Below are 20,036 nucleotides of genomic sequence, written 5' to 3'. Positions count from 1 at the left end.
ATGGCGATTGCAATATAATCGCAATGACGCGCCGCACAACTGATAGCACGAAACAGGATGAAATTATTTCCTTTATTTGGACGACGCACTTTGAGTTATACCGGACGTAGATGCGGAGTTATTGAATCTCTTTGGTATTCGCTTGCAGCTTTCACATATTTAAAAAAATTATAACTTATACATCTACAGTGGTCATGATCTGGAAAAATAATTTTTTCTTAAGTTATACTTATTTAATGATCGCGTAAATTTAATCAATCAGAGAGATTGATCGTGAAAAATTTTAAGTATACTTGAATGCTTTTGTCTACATGTATAGTACAGTATTTAGAGTACAATTCCTAAAAAGTATGTAATCAAGTACCTTTTAATTAAGCCCTGCTCAATCGTAATATTGTGCTTTTCTCGGTCAAAACGCCCGGTATATGTGGAATAATCTGTTTTCAGGTGGCCGTCGTAACACCCGGAGATCATCGGGAAGCTACAGCAACGAACGAGGCGTCAGTTCGAACATAATTATTATTGTACTTTAATTACTACTTTTTCAGTTCATTGGAGACTTTGAATAAATGTGATAATAAAATAATTTTAAGTACTGTTTTCGTGCATTTTTATAACGTGGATTGACATCAGATTTGAATTTGTACAGATTCTGTGATAAAATCGTCCTTATTATGCATCCGTATAGACATACTTTTGTCGTTGTAAATAATAACGTGTACAACAAGTGTCATTTGTATTACTGAATAAACAGAGATAATTGATGAATAAATAATTTATTAATCCGAGGCTTCCGAGGATGAAGCAGAACAAATAATCGTCTACTATAGACTTAAGACTGGATCTGGCGTGATAGGCCTCTTCCGACGTCATGATTGATTGAGTCGACGTACTTATACGTACAATGCGAGCAAAATGCATCATTTGTTTTGCAAAATTCTGAGGCATTCCAAGCAGACTACGTGCGATTACAGAAATTACGAATGCGCATGCGCTACTTCTTTATGTTTACAATCCCCCCGAAGACCTATTCTATATATTATATCTTGCGTAGCTCGGACTTGTTTTCCTTATTCTCGAGCAGACTCTCGCGAAGGCACTTCGGCACTGAGTGATAGCAACGAGAATTAGTTAATTTATGCGCGATTACTTCTTGTGTTTGGTTAATAATTTATCAATCGCAGCCCCGTGATGGATGTGCCTTTGGTTATCGCTGATTTCGTGCACTTGATGTCGATAACAGGCTTGCTCTTGAAAATCTTGTATACCCGGAAGTGCAATGGTACGTATATAATCCATGGAAATGAAGCTGTTGCATGTATATGGAATTCTTAAGCAAAGGAAATTTCGATGTTTACATTTCTCAAATGTTATATTTTCAAGAGAAAAATATGATGATATTGTATAAAAATAAATTTCTGATACGAGATAAGATTATTTACACATTGCTCACAGAATTAGTCATTGATTGTGTCTTTTCAGATGTAAGCGTCAAGACGCAGTTTTTGCTTGCTTTGGTGTTCATCACTAGATATTTAGATACGTTCACTGCATGCATTCCAACAGCATATGGCTTTATCACGAGGGGATTGTCTATCCTTGTTACATGTTCTACTTTAATTACAATCTGTGGTTGTTGTAGAAAAAGCTATGAGAGCAAACATGACGCGTACAGGTAAAATTCATATTTCTCACAATAGAAAAACTGCGCTAAATTATATAATATGGAATCAATCAATAAAATACGGATAAATCTTCAACAGAATCATGACGCTATTGGCTCCATGTCTGGTGTTATCCGTTTTCTTCAATCACGATTCCACCATAATCGGGATCTCCTGGGCGTTCAGTGAATACCTGGAGGCCGTGGCAATGGTTCCCCAGTTTGTGCATCTAGCTAATGTACGTCGCGCGCACGTATCCGTTCTGTGCTATATCACAGCTCACGCTGTCTACAAGTGTCTCCATGTCGTCCACTGGATACGCCAGTACCATCAACTGAACACCTTTGACAACATTTCGGCCAGTAGTAGCATCATACAGTGTTTACTCTACTCAGACTTTTTCCTTAATATTTGGCACCGACTTGAGCCGGTCGTCGACGAGGCTAATGCTCACAGACTTAAGGATCAGCTAACTGACGTGAAAAGTGAAAAGGTATACGAGGAAAATGGTTATTTGAGCTCGAATATTAACGTTGTCGAGCTAGATTCGTCATTTCTTAAAACTGAGGACAATAACAAGGACTTACTTAAAATCAAAGAAGATTTCTGAAGTATTTTAAACTTAACACATACTGGTGACTATACTAGTAAATTTCGTGAATAAAACTTTTCTAGTTTTTCTGTTGTAAATATTACAGAAAATGTGACAAGTAAGAGAAGAAGTTGATAGACAATTCCTGTGATTAATATAAGACTAATAAGGTTCAACTTCTATATATATATATATATAAAACGATAGCAAAATGAATAGTTCATGTAAATTTTTTAATAAAGCATTATTTTTTTGACTTTATAAGCCACTTCTTTCAACTTGTTATGACTATACTTTCCCAAACTTGTTGCATATCGCGCACGTAATATACTGTGCCCAAACTGTGCGTAAACAATCCGAGTAAAAGATTCGATTGGACGGTATTCTTCACATTTGGAATTTTTACGCGATAAAAAAAACCTATCGCAAAAATGACGCTGGTGGTATAAATTATCACTGCAAAACACTTTCGAGAGGTGAGATCTGGAGGGTATAACTATGTAGCAACTTATACATCCCGGAAAATCCTGGCAAATTGTTAACGCGCATGCGCAACTCTATAGGATTGTAATTTACGATCTACAATGTATTGAATGCATCCCGGCTTTTGCGGTTTTCGTCATAAATCTCGATCAGGATTCTCTACGATTCGATAACACTAATCGAAGGGCTAGTGCGTTAATTTATAAAATCGCAATCAATCTATGATAAATTAACTAAGCTTATAGTTATAATTTTCTTCGATAAGTACCAGACATAGTGCTATGAATATTGTGTTTGATCGAACTGTCTTTTTTATGACTTTGTTGTATTATGAATTAAATCACAACAAAAAGATGAATAACAATTATATAGTTACTTTTTCAAAATGAGACCAGTTCAAATGATTTAAGAAAAATATCATAAAATATATACAGCTCCGCTATATTATATTGTTTTAGTCAGATATTCTAAAATTATAATAAAACACTGTGCATATCAAAGTGCAACGCTATAGAATTTTCGCAAACTGCAATTTCATCAGAAATCTGCTTGAATAAACTATAGCAGCTTTCTTATATATTTTTCTTCTTCTTCTTCTTCTTCTTCTTCTGTTGTCATCAGTTACGGGAATACCCGGTATATTCCCAGCGCGCATGCGCACTACATGGGTTTTTACGCTCTTCTTGCAGAGGCTCTGCACTGTATTTTCTGCATTATGTACGCTATATATGCGTCATTCGAGCTCGGTCTGTCGGCAGAGCAAATTCGAGACGAACAGATAGAATCCTGACGTTTGTGGCTTCGTGCGCGATTATCAATTGCAGTTAGTGTTCAGTTGTTGCTCATCCACCAGCTTCATCATGGATACGGTGTACAATGTTGCAAATTATTTGCATATGCTGACGGTGTTGTCTCTACTTTTGAAAATTTGGTGCACTCAGAACTGCTCTGGTAAGAATGCACATACACATATATCTATATATGTACACGCTTCACCGTCCCAGTTCTTTGGTTATGTATAGAGCACACTTGTTGTCATGTCGGCGTGTTGTAAAACTTGTTTGTTGATGTAATTGCCTGATGCGTTGCATAATTCGTATAGAAATTATTTTACATGATTTAAATAATTTGATGGAAATGTTTGTTAAAATGCTAATTATAAATAAGTACCGGTATGTACATATATTTTTTTAAATCTAAGCAGTAAATATATATTTATAGTTCTTAAACAATTTATTCAAATTATTGATTTCTTATCCAATTGAGGTATCGATTATTTTGTTTTTAATGGTTGAACATAAACGGTTCATACTTTACGTCCTTTTATTGTTACTTTTTTATCTGTTTTCAGGCATAAGCGCTAAATCACAATTTTTGCTCGTGTTGGTGTACACGACAAGGTATCTGGATCTGTATACTACGTTCATTTCAAAATACAATACAGTTATGAAGGTGCTGTATCTCGTTATTGGATACTGTACACTGCTATCAATGTATGCTTTCTTCAGGAAAACATACGAAAGAAAATATGACAGTTTCAGGTAACATAAAATAAAAATAATTTTAAAATAAATCGCGTTCGTTACTCAGCGTTCAATTTCAAACAAAAAGCCTATCCTTTCAACAGAATCGAGCTGCTGCTGATTCCGTGTATGGTGATAGCGATTTTGATAAACTACAATCTGACCGCCATCGAAGTCTTGTGGACATTCAGCATTCATCTGGAGGCTGTAGCAATGGTTCCACAGTTCGTGTTCGTGTCAAAGGCTCGCCGCATCCACAAGCACGTGCTCTATTACGTCCTATCCCTGGCTACCTACAAGTGTCTTTACATCATACATTGGGTCTATCGCTACTACCAGGAGGCACACTACGACAAATTCTCCGTTGCCGGTGGTATCATTCAATTCGTTCTCTACGTCGACTTCCTCGTCAGAATCGTGCCTCACTTACCACCGGTCGATGAAGAGGATAAACAGCAACAGGTCGCGACTGTTGGAGCCGATTTCGCTAGACTAGAAGGACAACTTCCCCAAAAAAGCGGGTATTTGAATGAGAATATGAGCACCGTTGTGCTGGATCCAGCTTTTCTGAAAAGCAAGGACAATGATAAGGTAATTGGCAATAGGTTAACGACTCTGATGAGTTTTTTATCTGGTTATGGTAGATAGAGAAATTCACTATTTTAATGTTTATCGAACTAATCTTTTTAACGTTTCCAGGTAAACTTGCTCAAGGCTGAGGAAGCATCCTCTGGCAACTGAATGTAAAATGAGATATAATTTTAAATATGAAAGGTCACAAGTAATCGTCTTCGTTCGAAATAATGTTTTTTTCTACTACTTATTTACTACTTCTAAGATTTTGATAATTTGTATAAAAATTAAATAAAATAACACGGAAAGACTATTCATCCGAGTTAATTAATTAATGTACATTTCTATTGTTATGAAGTAATCATAAAATTATAAAATGGCAAGCGAAACGTATAATAAAACAAACACTTGAATATTTTCTCAAATTAAAGTATTTTATAAATTGATACATAAAAGTGATACCTGTAGTTTGTGGCTGTGAAAATATTACTTCAATTATTTTGATTGGGTGTATAACATGACTTGTGATAAAAGCTTTATAAGATATTTGTAATGATTTCAATTTTTTTTTCATGTTTAAAATCGAAAGCCCAATATAAAATATCAAATCGAGTATTTGCTAAAATTTAATGCAATAAAGAAATACACGAAAATTGGTCTTATTGTACTTTTATTTATAATGTTTTTTAAATTGTAATTATGTGTGTATACTACTATATTCGTATTAATAAAACTACGTACATATATTATTTATTTTATTGTATTAAGCTTATTAAAACTTATAACAAATAGAAACTTATTTTACTATGTACAGTAAATTACAATAAGTTAACCATTTTCATTAGAATTCTCGTATAAAACACATGTGTAGTATGTCATAATTGACTAACCTTATTACTGAACACATTCCAGATAACGTGAAATAGAGAATGAAGAAAATAAATATATGCAGACGATATCTGGGTAAAGTGACGAATCTTAAAAAAACTGTATACTTGTAGAACATATGCGGTAGTGCGCGTGATATCTACGGGCGTGCGCAAAACGTCGTACAATTTTTAAACTCTCTGATTGACGATGTTTATTGCCGGATACATGGATTGTTGTCAGTTACTTTCGCATGTTTCATCGTTAGCATCTTTGTTTCGATAATAAGAATTTGTTTCGCAGTGAATTTTATGGTTTTGTTTACAAAAACTTTTACAAACTTTTCAAAATCATGGACCATTTTGAAAACATTGGCGTGCTTCTTCAATTGATTGCAATGGTCATGCTTCTTTTGAAAATTGTATCTACACAAGATTGTACAGGTGAGTACTTCCATTCATTACAGATAGTATAACGTTTCGTATAGTCTGAAAATATTCTGAAATATCAGTCTCTTATATCTTTCAATTTACTATCAGTTAGCAGCTTAGTAAGATTTCGTCACAGATCTTTTTTTTAATGTCCCAAACAAAATAAGAATTTTTTCATTTTTTTCCACATATTTTGCAATAAATGTTTTTTTAAACAAAAAAATTTCGTGAAGTAATAAACTTATTTTTTGCTGCTACCAAAGAGATTAGATAATGTTAGGTTAATCTTTTATTGTAAATTATCTCATCTAATCTGTATTTACATCTGTATGAATGTATGTCCGCATACTGAAAATTCGTATTACAATTTAAGTAAATGCATGTTCAACAATTTAAAAAACTTTTGGTTTAAAATTTTTTCATAATTTTAGTAATATTTGAATTCAAATGAATTAAATGCCTGTCGATTGTAATTAATACATTCCACGAATAAATGAGGAACATAATTTTGATATTGTAATCCTATATAGTATATCATTATTAATAGCGGCTTTTTAAATTCGAGAGATAAAACTTGTACCTTTTACGTAATCATTAGAAACTATGCAGCTCGTAGAAATACATGCAACTAGAATTTTACCATACTTTATTATAATTGATTTGATTTACTTATTGTCTGTATACTAAAAACGTATATTTTTTCAGGTTTAAGTGGAAAAGCTCAAATTCTCTACGCCTTAGTTTTTACCACAAAATTTCTAGATCTTCCGAATGACTTGAAGACTTCTCCACCATCTTTTGTATTGAAAGTCGCTTACCTTTTTATTGCGTATTTAACAGTGTTATCGATACATTTCATTGGTACAAAACATTCTGACCGCGAACATGATATTTTCAGGTGAATTAAAATTTTTATCAGTCGTTTTATCATAATAAGAGCATAAATTACATTTTAATTATCAACCAGAAGCAATCAAATAGATAACAATAGCTAAAAATGAAACTGATCATGGTTCTTATAGTGGTTTCTATTTTTACAAAATATACTGCAACGAAAAAGTATTTTGTAATAGAATAAAAAAAATAATATCTTGCTCAATAAAGCCGCAATATCATGAATGTATCATTAACTCAATTGTTCACACTTGCTTTGCAGAATTGACTTGCTAATGGGCACCTGTACGCTACTGGCGTTATTATCGACCCACCGTAATTGGACCATACTGCCAATCCTTTGGCACTTTGGTGTCTTTTTGGAAGCGTTTGCGCTCTTCCCGCAGATTCACTTGACCGCTAAGACACGCTACGTCGGAAGTTCGCTCCTTTTCTACGTAGGAATGATTGGCTGCTACCGGGCCTTTCACATTGTTCACTGGCTATATCTTCTAAGTCGGGGCGAGCACCTTGAAAACTATTACGTTGCTATCTGCGGTTTTGGGCAGTTCTTTATCTGCTGTGGATATTTTGGGTGGATGCTGCCTATTTTTAAGGCCCAGTATGCTCATCTAAAAAATGTTGACGAGGGCCAGTCTCGAGTTGTGGCCGTGGTAGCCGTAAGGGTCAATGGAAATTTGGATGTTGCGAAGAATGCCTCTAAAAGCGAGACTTCGATAAACAACTGAATTCATGTGTTGTTGTAAAATGATGAACTGTCGAGACTGTGAATAATTTTTTCGATGAATTTTTATACTTGTAATATTGATAAGCAAGACATTTTTAAGTGTGTGTATGTGTGTGTGTGTGTGTGTGTGTGTGTGTGTGTGTGTGTGTGTGTGTGTGTGTCTATATATATATATATATATATATATATATATATATATATATATATATATATATATATATATATATATATATATATATATATAATATATATATATATATATATATATATATATATATATATATATATATATATATATATATATATAATATATATATATATATATATATATATATATATATATATATATATATATATATATATATATATATATATATATATATTATATATATATATATATATATATATATATATATATATATATATATATATATATATATATATATATATATATATATATATATGTTTATTCTACTCATGGCAATTAAAGTATTTTTGATTTATGTGTAAATGATTTCTGTAAACAATTTCTCAACGTATGGTTAAGAACAAAATATAAAACCAATTTACTAAAAGTACAAAGACAAGTTTATTCAAATAATAATAGATACCTATAACAAGGAATTTCCATCTATATGTATGAATAGGATGGGAGTAGTTTGGAGCTGCCGTAAAATGCGCAGGCGCGAATGTTCTGATGCAGACTCGCGGCTTGAGTCCGATCAGAATGTATTTTTATTTCAGCTTTAGGAGACAGCGTTTTAGAAGAACTATGGATGAACCAAGCTATTCCAGTCTTAAAAATTATTTATATTTATTACCTACTGGTTTACTCTTTATAAAAATATCATGTTCCGTAGACGCTACTGGTAAGTCTTACTTTAAGTGATATTGGTTGAAGTTGTGATAATAGAGGAAATGCTTCTAGCAGTGGGTGCCATAAATTAACATTATGTGACAATACATTTTTCAGGAATCAGTGGAAAAACTCAAATTCTCAACGCCTTGGTTATATCGCTAAGATGTTTGAGTTACATCACTTTACCTAATGTCCCACTGCATGGAATCATAGTAAACTTCTTGTGTATAATATTTGTGTATGGTGCAGTTTTAATGGTATTAATTGTATTCAAAGATGTTTATTACTCCGATGAAGATAATGTGAGGTATGTACCAATAGACGCTTTTATAATAATTCTATGGCTTGAAATTAAATATCAATCAATTTTTTTCTTGATACAGACTTGACTATTTATTAGTTCCTGTTGCAGTGATAGGGATTTGTCTACCGGACAATCGGACCATGTATAACGTCTGCACAATTTTAAGCGCATCACTAGAAGCCGTATCTATCATTCCTCAGTATTTGTACACTTGTAAGAAAAATCATTACAGTGTGATTCTTCCCCTTTACATAGTATTTTTGATGTTCTACGCATCGTTATGTCTTGGTGAAAACATTTATAATTATTTCGAACATATTGTACAATTTGAACCTTTAATCAGAATTTGTATTGCTAGTGGCGTTATGCAATTAGTTCTGTACAGCATTTTTGCTGTGAGTTTATGCAAAAGAAGTCGAGGTTCTGTAAAATTCAATACTTCCAAAGGGATAAATGTTGATGAGATCTGCAACGAAATTACTCCTATAAGTGAGCCTATTTTGGTAGAATAGTAAATTTCTTTAATCCTTGTCTTTAAAAACTTAAATTTATATTTTTTCAAGCGTTATTATACCTGTTTATAGGATATTCTGTTCTTTGCAATTATTATGTTTATTATATTAAGGCTTCTATTTTCATCAACGATATTGTGGTTAAAAAGTTTTGAAGAATGAGAATCGAATAACAGTAAAAAAACTCAAAACAAGCTGATACGTAACTTCATAAAAATACCTTAAAGCATAAACATAATTTCTTTCATGCAACACAAATTTGAGAAATAATTGTTATGCGCATCTACAAAGAATTTTTTTTTGAATAAAAAGCGTGTGAGATGTTTAAATGCGAAATCTACGTAAACTTTAGAAATATCTTGCTAAATTTAAAAATGTTTGTGTACAAGAATAGAATGTTCGAAGATGTTATGAGAGAGTTAAAATTAGTCGATGAAAAAACCCATCAGTAGGGAGCGCGTAGAGCTACGCCTAATCAAATCGAGTTTAGCTTGCTCGATCTCAGTACGCGTGATCGTTTATCTGTTTGCTCCTTCGCATCTGAGTTTAATAGAAGACGTCAAGTCAACTCCTTACGATGGAGCAGAATTTATTTCACGTTGGAACATTACTATACCTGGTTGGTGTGATGACACTTCTTTTAAAGCTCGTGTTATCGAGAGATTGCAGAGGTACGTAAACCCTGGCTTGAATTGCCATATTTACTAACATGTAAGTACAAAATTACTGATTCTGTTACTTTTTCCCAGGTATAAGTGGCAAAACTCAGTTTTTGTATACACTGGCATTCGTTGCACGGTTTGTTGACTTTGTATATTTTGACTCATGGGAACAATCAACAATGAAAATACTGTATCTTGTTTCTTCCATTGCAATGTTATTTTTGATATTCATTTACTGTAAAAAGACGTACGATGCCAAACAGGATGATTGCCGGTAAGCAAATGTTCGAACTAAATATGTGTGTTAAGTATGTATAGCTATATTTAAAATTACAAAGTAGTTGCTATGTATACAAGCAAAAATGTTTGGATAAAATAACTATTGTGTGTGTGTGTGTTTTTTTTTTGTAATGTAACTCGGATTCTAGAAGACTTCATTTTTATTTCATCGATATATATATATATATATATATATATATATATATATATATATATATATATATATATATATTTATTTAAACTCAAGCGTACATTAGATTATTGCTAAAAAACAAAAAAATTTGCTCAAGGGAAAATTTAGTGTTGCTATTGAACTATATACATACATATGTACATCTATAGATATTTAGATAAAATAAAAATAAATTAACAACTTTCAGGATCGAGCTGCTAGTACTTTGTAGCGGTATTATAGGTGGTATTCTATGCGAACAATTTAGATTCATAGATATTTTTTGGACTCACGGCGTAATTCTTGAGACGGTCGCCATCATTCCCCAGCGTAATTTAATTGAGAAGAAAAAAGATGTTGGCAAAACTCTGATTTTCTATGTTGGGATGTTGATGTGTTACAAAATGATGTATGTCATCCATTGGATCTACTTGTACAACACAAGAGATTATTTTGAAGGAAGAATTGCTATGACGGCAGGAATCATTCAACTTTACTTTTATCTTGATTGCTTTTTAGGAACAATCGTGCCCATATTCAAACCTGTGCCAATAAAGTCAACAAATTTACAGGAATGGTTTTTGTCACATAAACGCCGCGTTTTTAATCAATAAATCGTACTTTGAGAGGCATAAACAATTGTCTGCGACGGATGCTAAAGTGCTTAATTAACTCTTTTTTTACATTAACAAACGTGCAGTGAAAATATCAAAATATTTGTTGTAAATTATCGCAAAAGTTGATACTTATATAAAATCTACTGAGATGCAAGAATAAGTAACTTGCATGGATTGTTATGTTTATTTTATGAGATAGCGTGACAGGAAACTACTATATAAAGAATAACTTCCGAAAAAATTATATAGAAATATATGAATATCAGTTAATATATTTTTACCTATGGTTCATAAAAGACTATTTTTTGTCTTGTGACATAAGTATAAAGCATTCCAAAATTATGAATGTTTGCAGTGATAAAGTATACGCGATTTTCGTCATTATAATAATATATTGATTAATTTTTAAAATATATACTACCACACAAATTATAAGTAATACAATACAAATAAAAAATCAACTTCTCGTATTCATTAAAAATAAAACGATTCGGACAATAAATTGTTAAAAGTAAAGATTCTATCATATGATTTTAATGCGCTGCAGTATAAACATTATTCTAATTATGAAAAAAAATATATAAGTTTATTGATAGCTTTATAATTTTGTATACACAATAATTAGACCAACAGCAATAAATTTTTCCATTTTGTTTGCGTGCAATAGAATGAGTGTTAGACAAATAGTGCAGCTCTTGGACAGAATAAGTGACGAAGCTTTGGTTGTACGTGTTTTTACTATTTTTTGCAATAATTATGCAAAAATCGAAACTTTTGAATATGAAGACTGTCGTCGTAATGAACAGAAACCATTATTATAACATTTACTTTACGATGAGGTAGATAAATGGTTATTTTTTGACTTACAAAATCATTATATGCTTTGTAGGTCATCTTGGTTACCACGGAAGAAAATGCACGACAGTAATTAATAATAAGATGATTAAGCATTCTAACATAATCGGAATTCTGGACTACATATATATTACAAAGTTAAAAATTTTATCATTTTAAGCATTTGCTTTTGTGTCATACAATTTTCGTTCCCTACAAAATGCTACAATCTATATGCGTGTGTGCGCGTGTGTGTGTGTGTATATATATACACATATAAACACATATTCCCTTAATAAAATACTATTAGTTCTCCATATTCCTATACTCTAGTTTGTTTTCATCCTTCATTCGATCAACTTCTGAAACTTGACATAAACTTCAGCAAAGAATTATCAGTATACAAGCATGCGGACCGCACATAAGAGTATTGAAAAGCTCGATGAATTTTCGACAGATTCATTGAGCAAAGAACACTATCGACATATATCCGTATTGACAAGGCTTGCGATAAGATAACGTTCGATAAAAAGGATTAAAAATACACGGAGACTATGTATGCACCGGAAAAATAGCCGGCAGTGATGATTAACAATAGCAACTAGAGAGGCACGCCCGCTGCGTTTGAGCTTCTTAATACGCGTTTGCTGCGTCGCCAGCGTATAAGAGCGCATCGTTGCACGGGAGGAACGAGAGCGCACCGCATAGTTAAGATCTGAATTTCGTGAAATAGACAGAGTGACCATGTATCTGTGAGTGTCCACTCGCCGCCCATGTATATAAATACAGGCTCGTGTGTGCGATTTTCAACGCAAAGATTATGTTGCCGACGACTATGGCTACGACATAGTCTGCGAGCAGCTCACAAATGCGCTTTTGTTAATAAAAATGTGAAGTGTGTTTATTGGTGATTTTTTACGAGAAGAAATTCACGTTAATTTGATTGGAAGAAGCTTTGATATACTGCAGAAAAGTGATTAAGATGCCCGATAATTATGTGACGAAATAAGTGTACCAGTGTGTGACATGCGAACACTAGTTATCGGTGTTTTTTTACACTAATGGAATGCAGATTTCGTCTGCTCTAATGTATTATTTGTTGTTCTCGTAATTTCATTAATTCACGGATATTTTATATTTTTCTCAAATCAAACAAAATTAGCGTCATACACCAATTATGATCTTGAAATTCACGACTATGAATTTGATAATGAACACATTGCTGAGCATACAGCTCATTGGAGATTATTTCCTTTGCATGGGGCAAATTTTGCTTCTGCAAAATATACACCGGAAGAACACTTGTGCAAGTAAGAATCACCTTTTATAAGCGCGCATAATTAAAAGTACACATTGCTTATTAGCTTTTCATTGTTCTTGACAGGTGTCAGCGTGAAAACGCAAATTATTTTTACGATCATCTTTACTATTAGATACGCGGACCTATTAGTCTCATACTTGACAGTCTATAAATCGTTTGAAAACCAGCACTTGGATCTCGCATACATAGTTGTACACAACTTTGTAAAAATTGCCCACATCATTATAATGTACTGGACCCTCTTAGTAATATTTGTATTGTTCAGAAAATCGGAAAGCCGAAAGTTCGACGCATTCAGGTATAGCGATATTTTTTCTAGCGAAAAATAAATTACCGTCTATATATTTTATCCACCTATTTATCTTGGCAATTTTAGGTATGAGATGCTCATATCTGCCTGCGCTATTATGGCAGTTCTGCTAAACGACAAACTCGAGACCGAGGATGTGATGTGGACGTTTAGTATTTACTTGGAAGCTGTAGCTATGGTCCCACAACGGTTTCTCATCTCCAGAACGAAGCACGTCGACGGTATTGTGTTTTACTACATAGGGTTCTTGAGCTTGTATAAGTTCTGCTACATGGCCAATTGGATATTCTCGACGATTTATCTGGACAGTCGTTTTGACAAAATCGCCTTTGCAGCTGGTATCATTCAGTTGATTTCCTATTGTGACATTTTTGTCAGCAGAAAAATGTCAAAGTCTAGGATTTCAATACAGGAGGATGATTATCAATTTTTGCACTGCAGTGAGGGATTGAAGTTGAATTCTGAAGATAGCAACTCGATTTGTAATGCGACTGCCGCTTTTAAGAATAAAAATAAGGTACTGTGCTATTTTTCGAATTAACACAACATTTAAGTGTGCGCTTGAAATTTTGAAATTCCATTAAATGTGTTTTTTTTTTTAATTTTCTTCCAGATAACTTTTCAAACCGTTTGAGAGGAAACAGGATACACCCGCAAATTATGTACGAAATTCTACACGAAAAAGTCTGGAGAACATCAAGTACCTAGAACACGCAAACTAGGCAAACACTTGATTCTAAGCAATTTGAATTTTCACAGAAAAGTGAAATCACAGCATTAATAATCAATAAAATTATTTACGAACGTTCAAAATATAACCGTATTTTTGAAAAACGTACAACGTGAGAATCGGTATGCGGAAACTAGGGAAGACGGAGAAAAGAAAAAACTTTGAAATTCGCTGAAATGCGAAGCAGGAACAGCCGCACGAAAGCCCTATGTAAACAGAACCGGCCGTTAATGTGCTCTGCATAAGAGGAGATGCAAAAAAGACCCACGCGCTAGAACGCAGCTGAGTGAGAAATCGGATAATGGACGTATTATGGTATAGTCTGGACGGAAAATTGTGACTCACAAAGAAGCATCAACAGATGCTATACTGATTTATTTTTAATAGAAAAAACTATCTGGATAGGTTTAAATATTGCGCAACTATTTTAAAATTTCTTGATTAAGTAGTTGTCGACACGTAATTGCGGTTTGTGCTAAATTTCTTTCTAGCTTGACAGTTTGATTAACTCGTCTCTAATTTAGATGAGCGAAGCTTAAATATAAATGTTAAAAACTATGCGATACATATAACTGAGTTGAGTGCATTAAGAAAATCCACATGGCAAATTTTGGGAGCGCGAAACCGCGTCTGGTTTTGTCTGTACCGAATACTTGGCAATCATATAAGACTGCATGTACCTATGTGCATTATGTGTCATGTACATACACTCGGACAGCCTCAAAGGCGTAACGAAGGTGGGGCGACGTATAAACCGGCACGGGATAACCCCCTGCGCTTTCACACACGCTGCACCGATAAAGAAACCCGTCTATATAGGAGTAGTTCTTTACGACTCCGAGTGCGAGTGCACTCGCCGCCGTGATATATACGTCATCGGCTCGAGCGCGTCTTACACGCATCGGAGAGCGTGTAAAATCAACTCGTTCGGGCGCGACGAAAACCCTGCTGCCTTATATACACGGGAAATAGGAAACGACGACGGCTTTTATAAGGCCACTCGCCGGTACACAGCCCACGGGGGCCTTCGAGACGTACTATACTCGCCGAGCGATTGGCTATTATTATCCTTGACATCCTATCTCCTACACGCACACTCGGTTGATGAGCTTCTTGTCGAGTGTATGGTTATCGAAAATTGAATCTAGATAACCTCTAATAATGAGTAAACCGCTTGGAGATAGAGCGCGTATCGAGTGGTTTAATTAACGGCTCTAATCGGATTCAACATCGTCGATCAACATTTGCGACACATAATAGCACACTGCTCGCACACATACCTGCGGCTATAAAGTCGTCGTATTATGTTTGAGAAGCAAAACCGGATACGATTCCCGTGTTTCAGAGTCGCGCGCAGCTCGCACAAACAAACTTCCTTTTCAAGTTGCGAATGCGCAACTCCTTTTCGAGTCCAAACACGAAACCCTTATCAAAGGATAGTCTTATTCCCTCTCTCTTCTCCCTCACTCCCATTAGTTATATACACCTATACATGCGCTTACCTTCGGCTCGTTGGACATTGCTGCTTCTCTCACTCGAATCCAGTCTCTCTCTCTCACACACACAACACGTCGCTGCAAAACAACACGACGGCACGCGTATCCTGCAGCGCGCATGTGTTGTCCTTTCCCCCTCTCGCGCTGATTATTCTTCCACACTCGCTGGCGGCGGCGGGGCCGGCGGGCAGGGCACACGCACCGTCGCCCCAACGAATCACACACTCGCGCTGGAGCGCAGCAGTCGTTGTTGTCACCGTCGCGTCGTGCAGTACTTAGTTGTCGTCGCTCGGTCCGTCTGTCTGTTGTTGTTGCAGCAGCATCAGCAGCAGCAGCGCAGTGCGTTCGCATGCGAACTGCGTCGCTCTTAGGCGCGCGCTACGAGCCGCGCGTTGTCCAGTGCAGCAGTACCCATCGAAGTATAAGGCTCCACACCCATTTTCCCCTGCACGGATTATCATCGGCATCGGATCGACGATCGGGACTTCTCGACATGGACATCCTACAGATTTTCGGCGACTACGTGCACCTGCTGGGGATGATCATACTCCTGGCGAAGCTCTGGCTTACCAAAAGCTGTGCCGGTAAGTCGCTGTTTATAGCGCTCGTTTTCCGTGCGCGGCGTGCGCGCGTGAGCCAGTGCGGCGAATTGATGGATGCTGTTTACGTCTGCGCGCTCGCGACACTATATACTTATATTGATTCACTGCGCTGTGTACTGCACTTTGGAATACTGTTCCTTTTTTCACTTTTTTGCGTGGGAGTCATTCGAAAGTAAATCGGAATCGCGGCTCGATGTGTGTTTACGTATGGTAGTCTCGGATAAGATTAGGCGCTGTGCAGCGGACGGGATTTTGCGACAATCAACCGGTTGCGGACGTTGATTGGAGGTGAAATATTGCACGTGAGAGCTGTAAATTAGAAATAGACGCACGTGCTGCGTTGGAGAGTTGGGTGTGTAGGTTAAAACGAGCCTTTTTAGCGTTGATCGAAGCTGTACTCGTAACACAACTATTAAGTACACGCGGGATTTATGCAATATTTTTTCGATTCTCAATGCGCGTCACGTCGCGGCGATTTTCCCACAATACGTGCAATTTTTCCAACGGTACACGGAGAAACATTCTCGATTACAAGCGCCTTGTTATCTATAAATTAGCATTTTCTAATCGCCCGACATCACATAAACATTTTTTTTTTCATGCTTGGTGCGCGCGTTAACGCTGCCTTTCTCGTTAACGTTTTGCAATGTTACAATAAGCCTATTATCGCCGACGATATTAATAGGACGACTGATCTGGCGCGAAAAATTAATACTTTTCCGAGAATTAAATGAGTTTACTCGGCGGCGGCGGCGGAGCCTTGAATGGCTATGAAAACTATTTCGACCATGAAAGAAAACCGTTGTATCAGTCTGCAGTGAAAAATGAATGAATGTATAATACCGCGTTAATACCTATCTCAATTACATAAAAACGTGACGGGCATTAGAAATTGCCGCAAAGTGCAGGATGCCGTTACCCGCGGCACGTCGAAAAGAAAACGCCTTAGAAATATGTGTGCGCGACGCTTTGAAGCTCTTATAAGTACTATATGTACTTAGCGAATCCGTGAACCGAATGCTCAGCTGAAATTACTTGAAAAAGTCATGATTTTATAGTGCAAATATACCTTTTGGGTGGGTAATAAAAAAATGAATGACCGAGATAAAAATAAAGAGCTTGGGAACGGTTTATCTCGGTTCTGAAATGGCGAAAGTCGGATAAGGCCGCGCATACACGTATACCTTTCTTTTGTGTCCAGGAATAAGCGGCAAAACGCAGCTGCTCTTCGCCTTGGTTTTCACGGCTCGCAACGCGGATCTGACGATTAGATATGTCTCGCTGTACAATACCATACTGAAGATAGTATACCTCGCTATCACGTATTGTACAGTCTTATCGATATTCCTATTCTTCAGGAAGACCTACGACCGTAAACGGGATGCCTTCAGGTAACGTATTACATGTTGTAAATGCACGCGCAGCCTTATGCTTGTGCTCGTGTATGTACTCGTTGCAAAATATACTTTAGCATCGCGCAAAAAGATGCGCGTTGACTCTGACTCTGAGTTTACTAGCGGTTTTCAATTTACTTACGCGTTTGCGAAACAGCTACTACTTCACTACTGCTGCTTCTCATAACTATCATGAGAAAGTCGCTTGAGCTAAAGCCAATTGTTTGGAAACACGCTTTATAACTAACAAGGGGTTGCATTGAATTGAATGTCGACTTATATTCACAAGCGTATTTCATTGAGGAATATGAATTACTTCTAATGTTTTCTCCTTTTGCACAGATCGTTAAACCTCTTCTCACAAAATTAATAATACGCATATTGTGAGCATTTCTATATACATAAAATATTTTCAAGGGGAACACCTACCGGACCAGTTTTTTTTCGGTTCTCTACAACATCCCGGATATGGAAAAAAATGGTTAGCTCGTCCTACAGAAAGCGCCAACAAGCCTTTTGTCAGCAAGCTTGATTTTACTTAAATCAATTGATGCCTTTTCGCATTTGTAACTTTTTCCGCGCCCTTGATTATGTCGTCGATCAAAATAGCTATTATCTTCTCATTAATTTGCCCATGTGAAATTTGCATAAGGAGATTTAATCTGATATGTGTGTCTGCTAATAAATAAACTTGCCATTTTTGTCCACGTTCAAAACGTTGTAGAGAACCGAAAAACCTTGTTGCATATTTACCATAACATTGTAGACATGATCGTTTATGTCGTATACATACGATTGAAAGTACATTATCAATCTCTCCTCTTCAGAATCGAGCTGCTGATCTTACCGTGTGCAGTGTTTGCTCTGTTCCTGAACAAGGCCTTCGAGACCATCGAAGTATTCTGGGCGTTCAGCGTTTACCTTGAGGCACTGGCCATTGTCCCCCAGGTGTACCTGGTCTCCAAGTCGAAGCAGGCCGATTCTGTGGTGATGTCCTACATCTCATGCCTGGGCTTGTACCGTGGCTGCTACGTCTTGCACTGGCTTTACGCATACAAGCATTCGCCGAACAGCCAGCTCGAACACATAGCCGTCGCCAGCGGCGTTGTCCAGCTCATCTTTTACTTCGACATCACTGTGCGCAATCTGCCCATACTCAAACCTAAACAGTGCATGAACAGTACCGAAGTCGCTGCAGCGCGAGATAAAGAAGCGACGGTGAGAGAGACGGTCGCCAAGGACGAAGTAACCGAGCAGGTTGTTAGATTGCCCGATATCGAACGGGACGCGACGACGACGATCAAAGACGAAAGGGAAGAGGCCGCAGCTTGTGGAAGTGCTAGTGCCACGGAGGAAAGTGTAAGGAATCAATTATAATTTTCGTTCTGCAAAGAACTTGAGATTCTTATAGAATTACATATAAAAACATTAGATCCTTTGCTACGTTCATTCCATGTCGTATCGAATTTAACTTTCCCACGTTTTCAGGTCACTTTACTGGTATAGCAAAGGATCAAGGAGCGAGTAACTAATCTCCCAAGGCATGAAATATCATCCTCAGTACTTTCATGCGTGAAATGGTCGCTAATCTGACCCTAAGTGAGCTTTGTTCCAGACATTTAATGATGCATTCCAAAGTCATTTTACTTTTAGTCTATATTAGATATATGTATATGTACGTTTAAGTAAAAGCTGTATATTTTTTGTTTGATTTTAATCGCAAAGAAAATGTGATAGTAAAGATTTTTTTGTAATACGCGCACTTATTAACTTTGTTAAGTTCATGTGATTAATTGTTATTTATCGTCTTTGATTTTTATATCCTTTAAATGTTTTTATTATTCGTGACTAACTCACTAATATAGATATATGATAAAGTACTTTAATAGGCAAGATTTTTACTTTTTACACAAAATTTTAAGGGATAAATTTTATACATACGTACATGGTATAAAACATTTTTAGACAAAAATTATAACTAAAAAATAACAAAATCAATTCTGATATTTTTTTCACGTCGATTGTGGTCAATGAATAAAATGATATACTTTTATATATAATCAGCGTTGCATATGTGTATACAACTATGTATGGTTTCCTATACTTTTAACAAATCTAAATTCGTAATACATCCGACTGATTTATGTATTGTTGTTAATGTAATTTAATAAATATTTATACTTCTTCATA

The 20,036-nt window shown here is 35.6% G+C and overlaps 6 protein-coding genes across 9 annotated transcripts in view; 5 read left to right on the top strand and 1 right to left on the bottom strand.

The window, feature by feature from the left end:
• LOC100120737 (ER lumen protein-retaining receptor) overlaps positions 1-600 on the top strand; it is a 2,534-nt gene extending 1,934 nt beyond the window's left edge. The window contains exon 4 of the mRNA XM_001604295.6: positions 448-600. Coding sequence (XP_001604345.1) covers positions 448-516 — 69 coding nt within the window. The 3' untranslated portion in view covers positions 517-600. The remainder of the gene's footprint in view (positions 1-447) is intronic.
• Positions 1-15,958, bottom strand: part of Rad54l (RAD54-like) — a 24,925-nt gene extending 8,967 nt beyond the window's left edge. Inside the window, exon 1 of the mRNA XM_008207754.4 lies at positions 15,857-15,958. The gene's annotated coding sequence lies outside the window, so the exon portion shown is untranslated. The remainder of the gene's footprint in view (positions 1-15,856) is intronic.
• LOC100678879 (ER lumen protein-retaining receptor 3) lies at positions 1,052-2,520 on the top strand. Its single transcript, XM_003426231.4, has 3 exons — positions 1,052-1,282; positions 1,483-1,675; positions 1,764-2,520. Exons 1-3 carry the CDS (start codon positions 1,192-1,194, stop codon positions 2,272-2,274), a joined length of 795 nt encoding a protein of 264 aa, XP_003426279.1. The 5' UTR covers positions 1,052-1,191; the 3' UTR covers positions 2,275-2,520.
• Positions 3,404-5,257, top strand: LOC100120784 (ER lumen protein-retaining receptor). The gene is made up of 4 exons (XM_001604337.6): positions 3,404-3,690; positions 4,091-4,280; positions 4,367-4,853; positions 4,962-5,257. The coding sequence occupies exons 1-4, from the start codon at positions 3,600-3,602 to the stop codon at positions 5,001-5,003; spliced, it is 810 nt and encodes a 269-aa protein (XP_001604387.1). The 5' UTR covers positions 3,404-3,599; the 3' UTR covers positions 5,004-5,257.
• On the top strand, positions 5,697-7,904 carry LOC100120810 (ER lumen protein-retaining receptor 3). Its single transcript, XM_008207861.3, has 3 exons — positions 5,697-6,145; positions 6,839-7,031; positions 7,290-7,904. The coding sequence occupies exons 1-3, from the start codon at positions 6,055-6,057 to the stop codon at positions 7,753-7,755; spliced, it is 750 nt and encodes a 249-aa protein (XP_008206083.2). The 5' UTR covers positions 5,697-6,054; the 3' UTR covers positions 7,756-7,904.
• LOC107981584 (ER lumen protein-retaining receptor-like) lies at positions 8,442-20,036 on the top strand. 4 transcript variants are annotated; one of them, XM_032600428.1, is made up of 8 exons: positions 8,442-8,623; positions 8,728-8,920; positions 8,997-10,100; positions 10,179-10,365; positions 10,751-13,303; positions 13,378-13,612; positions 13,691-14,141; positions 14,238-14,439. In XM_032600428.1, the coding sequence occupies exons 5-8, from the start codon at positions 13,171-13,173 to the stop codon at positions 14,256-14,258; spliced, it is 840 nt and encodes a 279-aa protein (XP_032456319.1). In that variant the 5' UTR covers positions 8,442-8,623; positions 8,728-8,920; positions 8,997-10,100; positions 10,179-10,365; positions 10,751-13,170; the 3' UTR covers positions 14,259-14,439. The 4 variants fall into 4 exon arrangements, with proteins under 4 accessions (XP_032456319.1, XP_032456321.1, XP_032456320.1 ...); XM_032600430.1 differs by having other exon boundaries at positions 8,477-8,623; positions 9,026-10,100; positions 14,238-14,437; XM_032600429.1 differs by having other exon boundaries at positions 8,477-8,623; positions 9,014-10,100; positions 14,238-14,437.

This window comes from Nasonia vitripennis, chromosome 5 (assembly GCF_009193385.2).
Source record: "Nasonia vitripennis strain AsymCx chromosome 5, Nvit_psr_1.1, whole genome shotgun sequence".
Classification (NCBI taxonomy): Eukaryota; Metazoa; Arthropoda; class Insecta; order Hymenoptera; family Pteromalidae; genus Nasonia; species Nasonia vitripennis.
Note: the sequence above shows the minus strand (reverse complement) of the source record. Positions and strands in the feature narration are given on the sequence as shown.

Coding starts and splice junctions, on each gene's coding strand:
- LOC100678879 (XM_003426231.4), top strand. CDS start 1,192: ATGGATGTGCCTTTGGTTATCGCTGATTTCGTGCACTTGATGTCGATA. Junction 1,283..1,482: donor GTATACCCGGAAGTGCAATG/GTACGTATATAA, acceptor GTGTCTTTTCAG/ATGTAAGCGTCAAGACGCAG. Junction 1,676..1,763: donor AGCAAACATGACGCGTACAG/GTAAAATTCATA, acceptor AATCTTCAACAG/AATCATGACGCTATTGGCTC.
- LOC100120784 (XM_001604337.6), top strand. CDS start 3,600: ATGGATACGGTGTACAATGTTGCAAATTATTTGCATATGCTGACGGTG. Junction 4,281..4,366: donor AGAAAATATGACAGTTTCAG/GTAACATAAAAT, acceptor TCCTTTCAACAG/AATCGAGCTGCTGCTGATTC. Junction 4,854..4,961: donor AAAGCAAGGACAATGATAAG/GTAATTGGCAAT, acceptor TAACGTTTCCAG/GTAAACTTGCTCAAGGCTGA.
- LOC100120810 (XM_008207861.3), top strand. CDS start 6,055: ATGGACCATTTTGAAAACATTGGCGTGCTTCTTCAATTGATTGCAATG. Junction 6,146..6,838: donor ATCTACACAAGATTGTACAG/GTGAGTACTTCC, acceptor ATATTTTTTCAG/GTTTAAGTGGAAAAGCTCAA. Junction 7,032..7,289: donor CGCGAACATGATATTTTCAG/GTGAATTAAAAT, acceptor CTTGCTTTGCAG/AATTGACTTGCTAATGGGCA.
- LOC107981584 (XM_001604401.6), top strand. CDS start 16,200: ATGCGAACTGCGTCGCTCTTAGGCGCGCGCTACGAGCCGCGCGTTGTC. Junction 16,435..17,653: donor GCTTACCAAAAGCTGTGCCG/GTAAGTCGCTGT, acceptor TTTTGTGTCCAG/GAATAAGCGGCAAAACGCAG. Junction 17,844..18,673: donor CGTAAACGGGATGCCTTCAG/GTAACGTATTAC, acceptor TCTCCTCTTCAG/AATCGAGCTGCTGATCTTAC.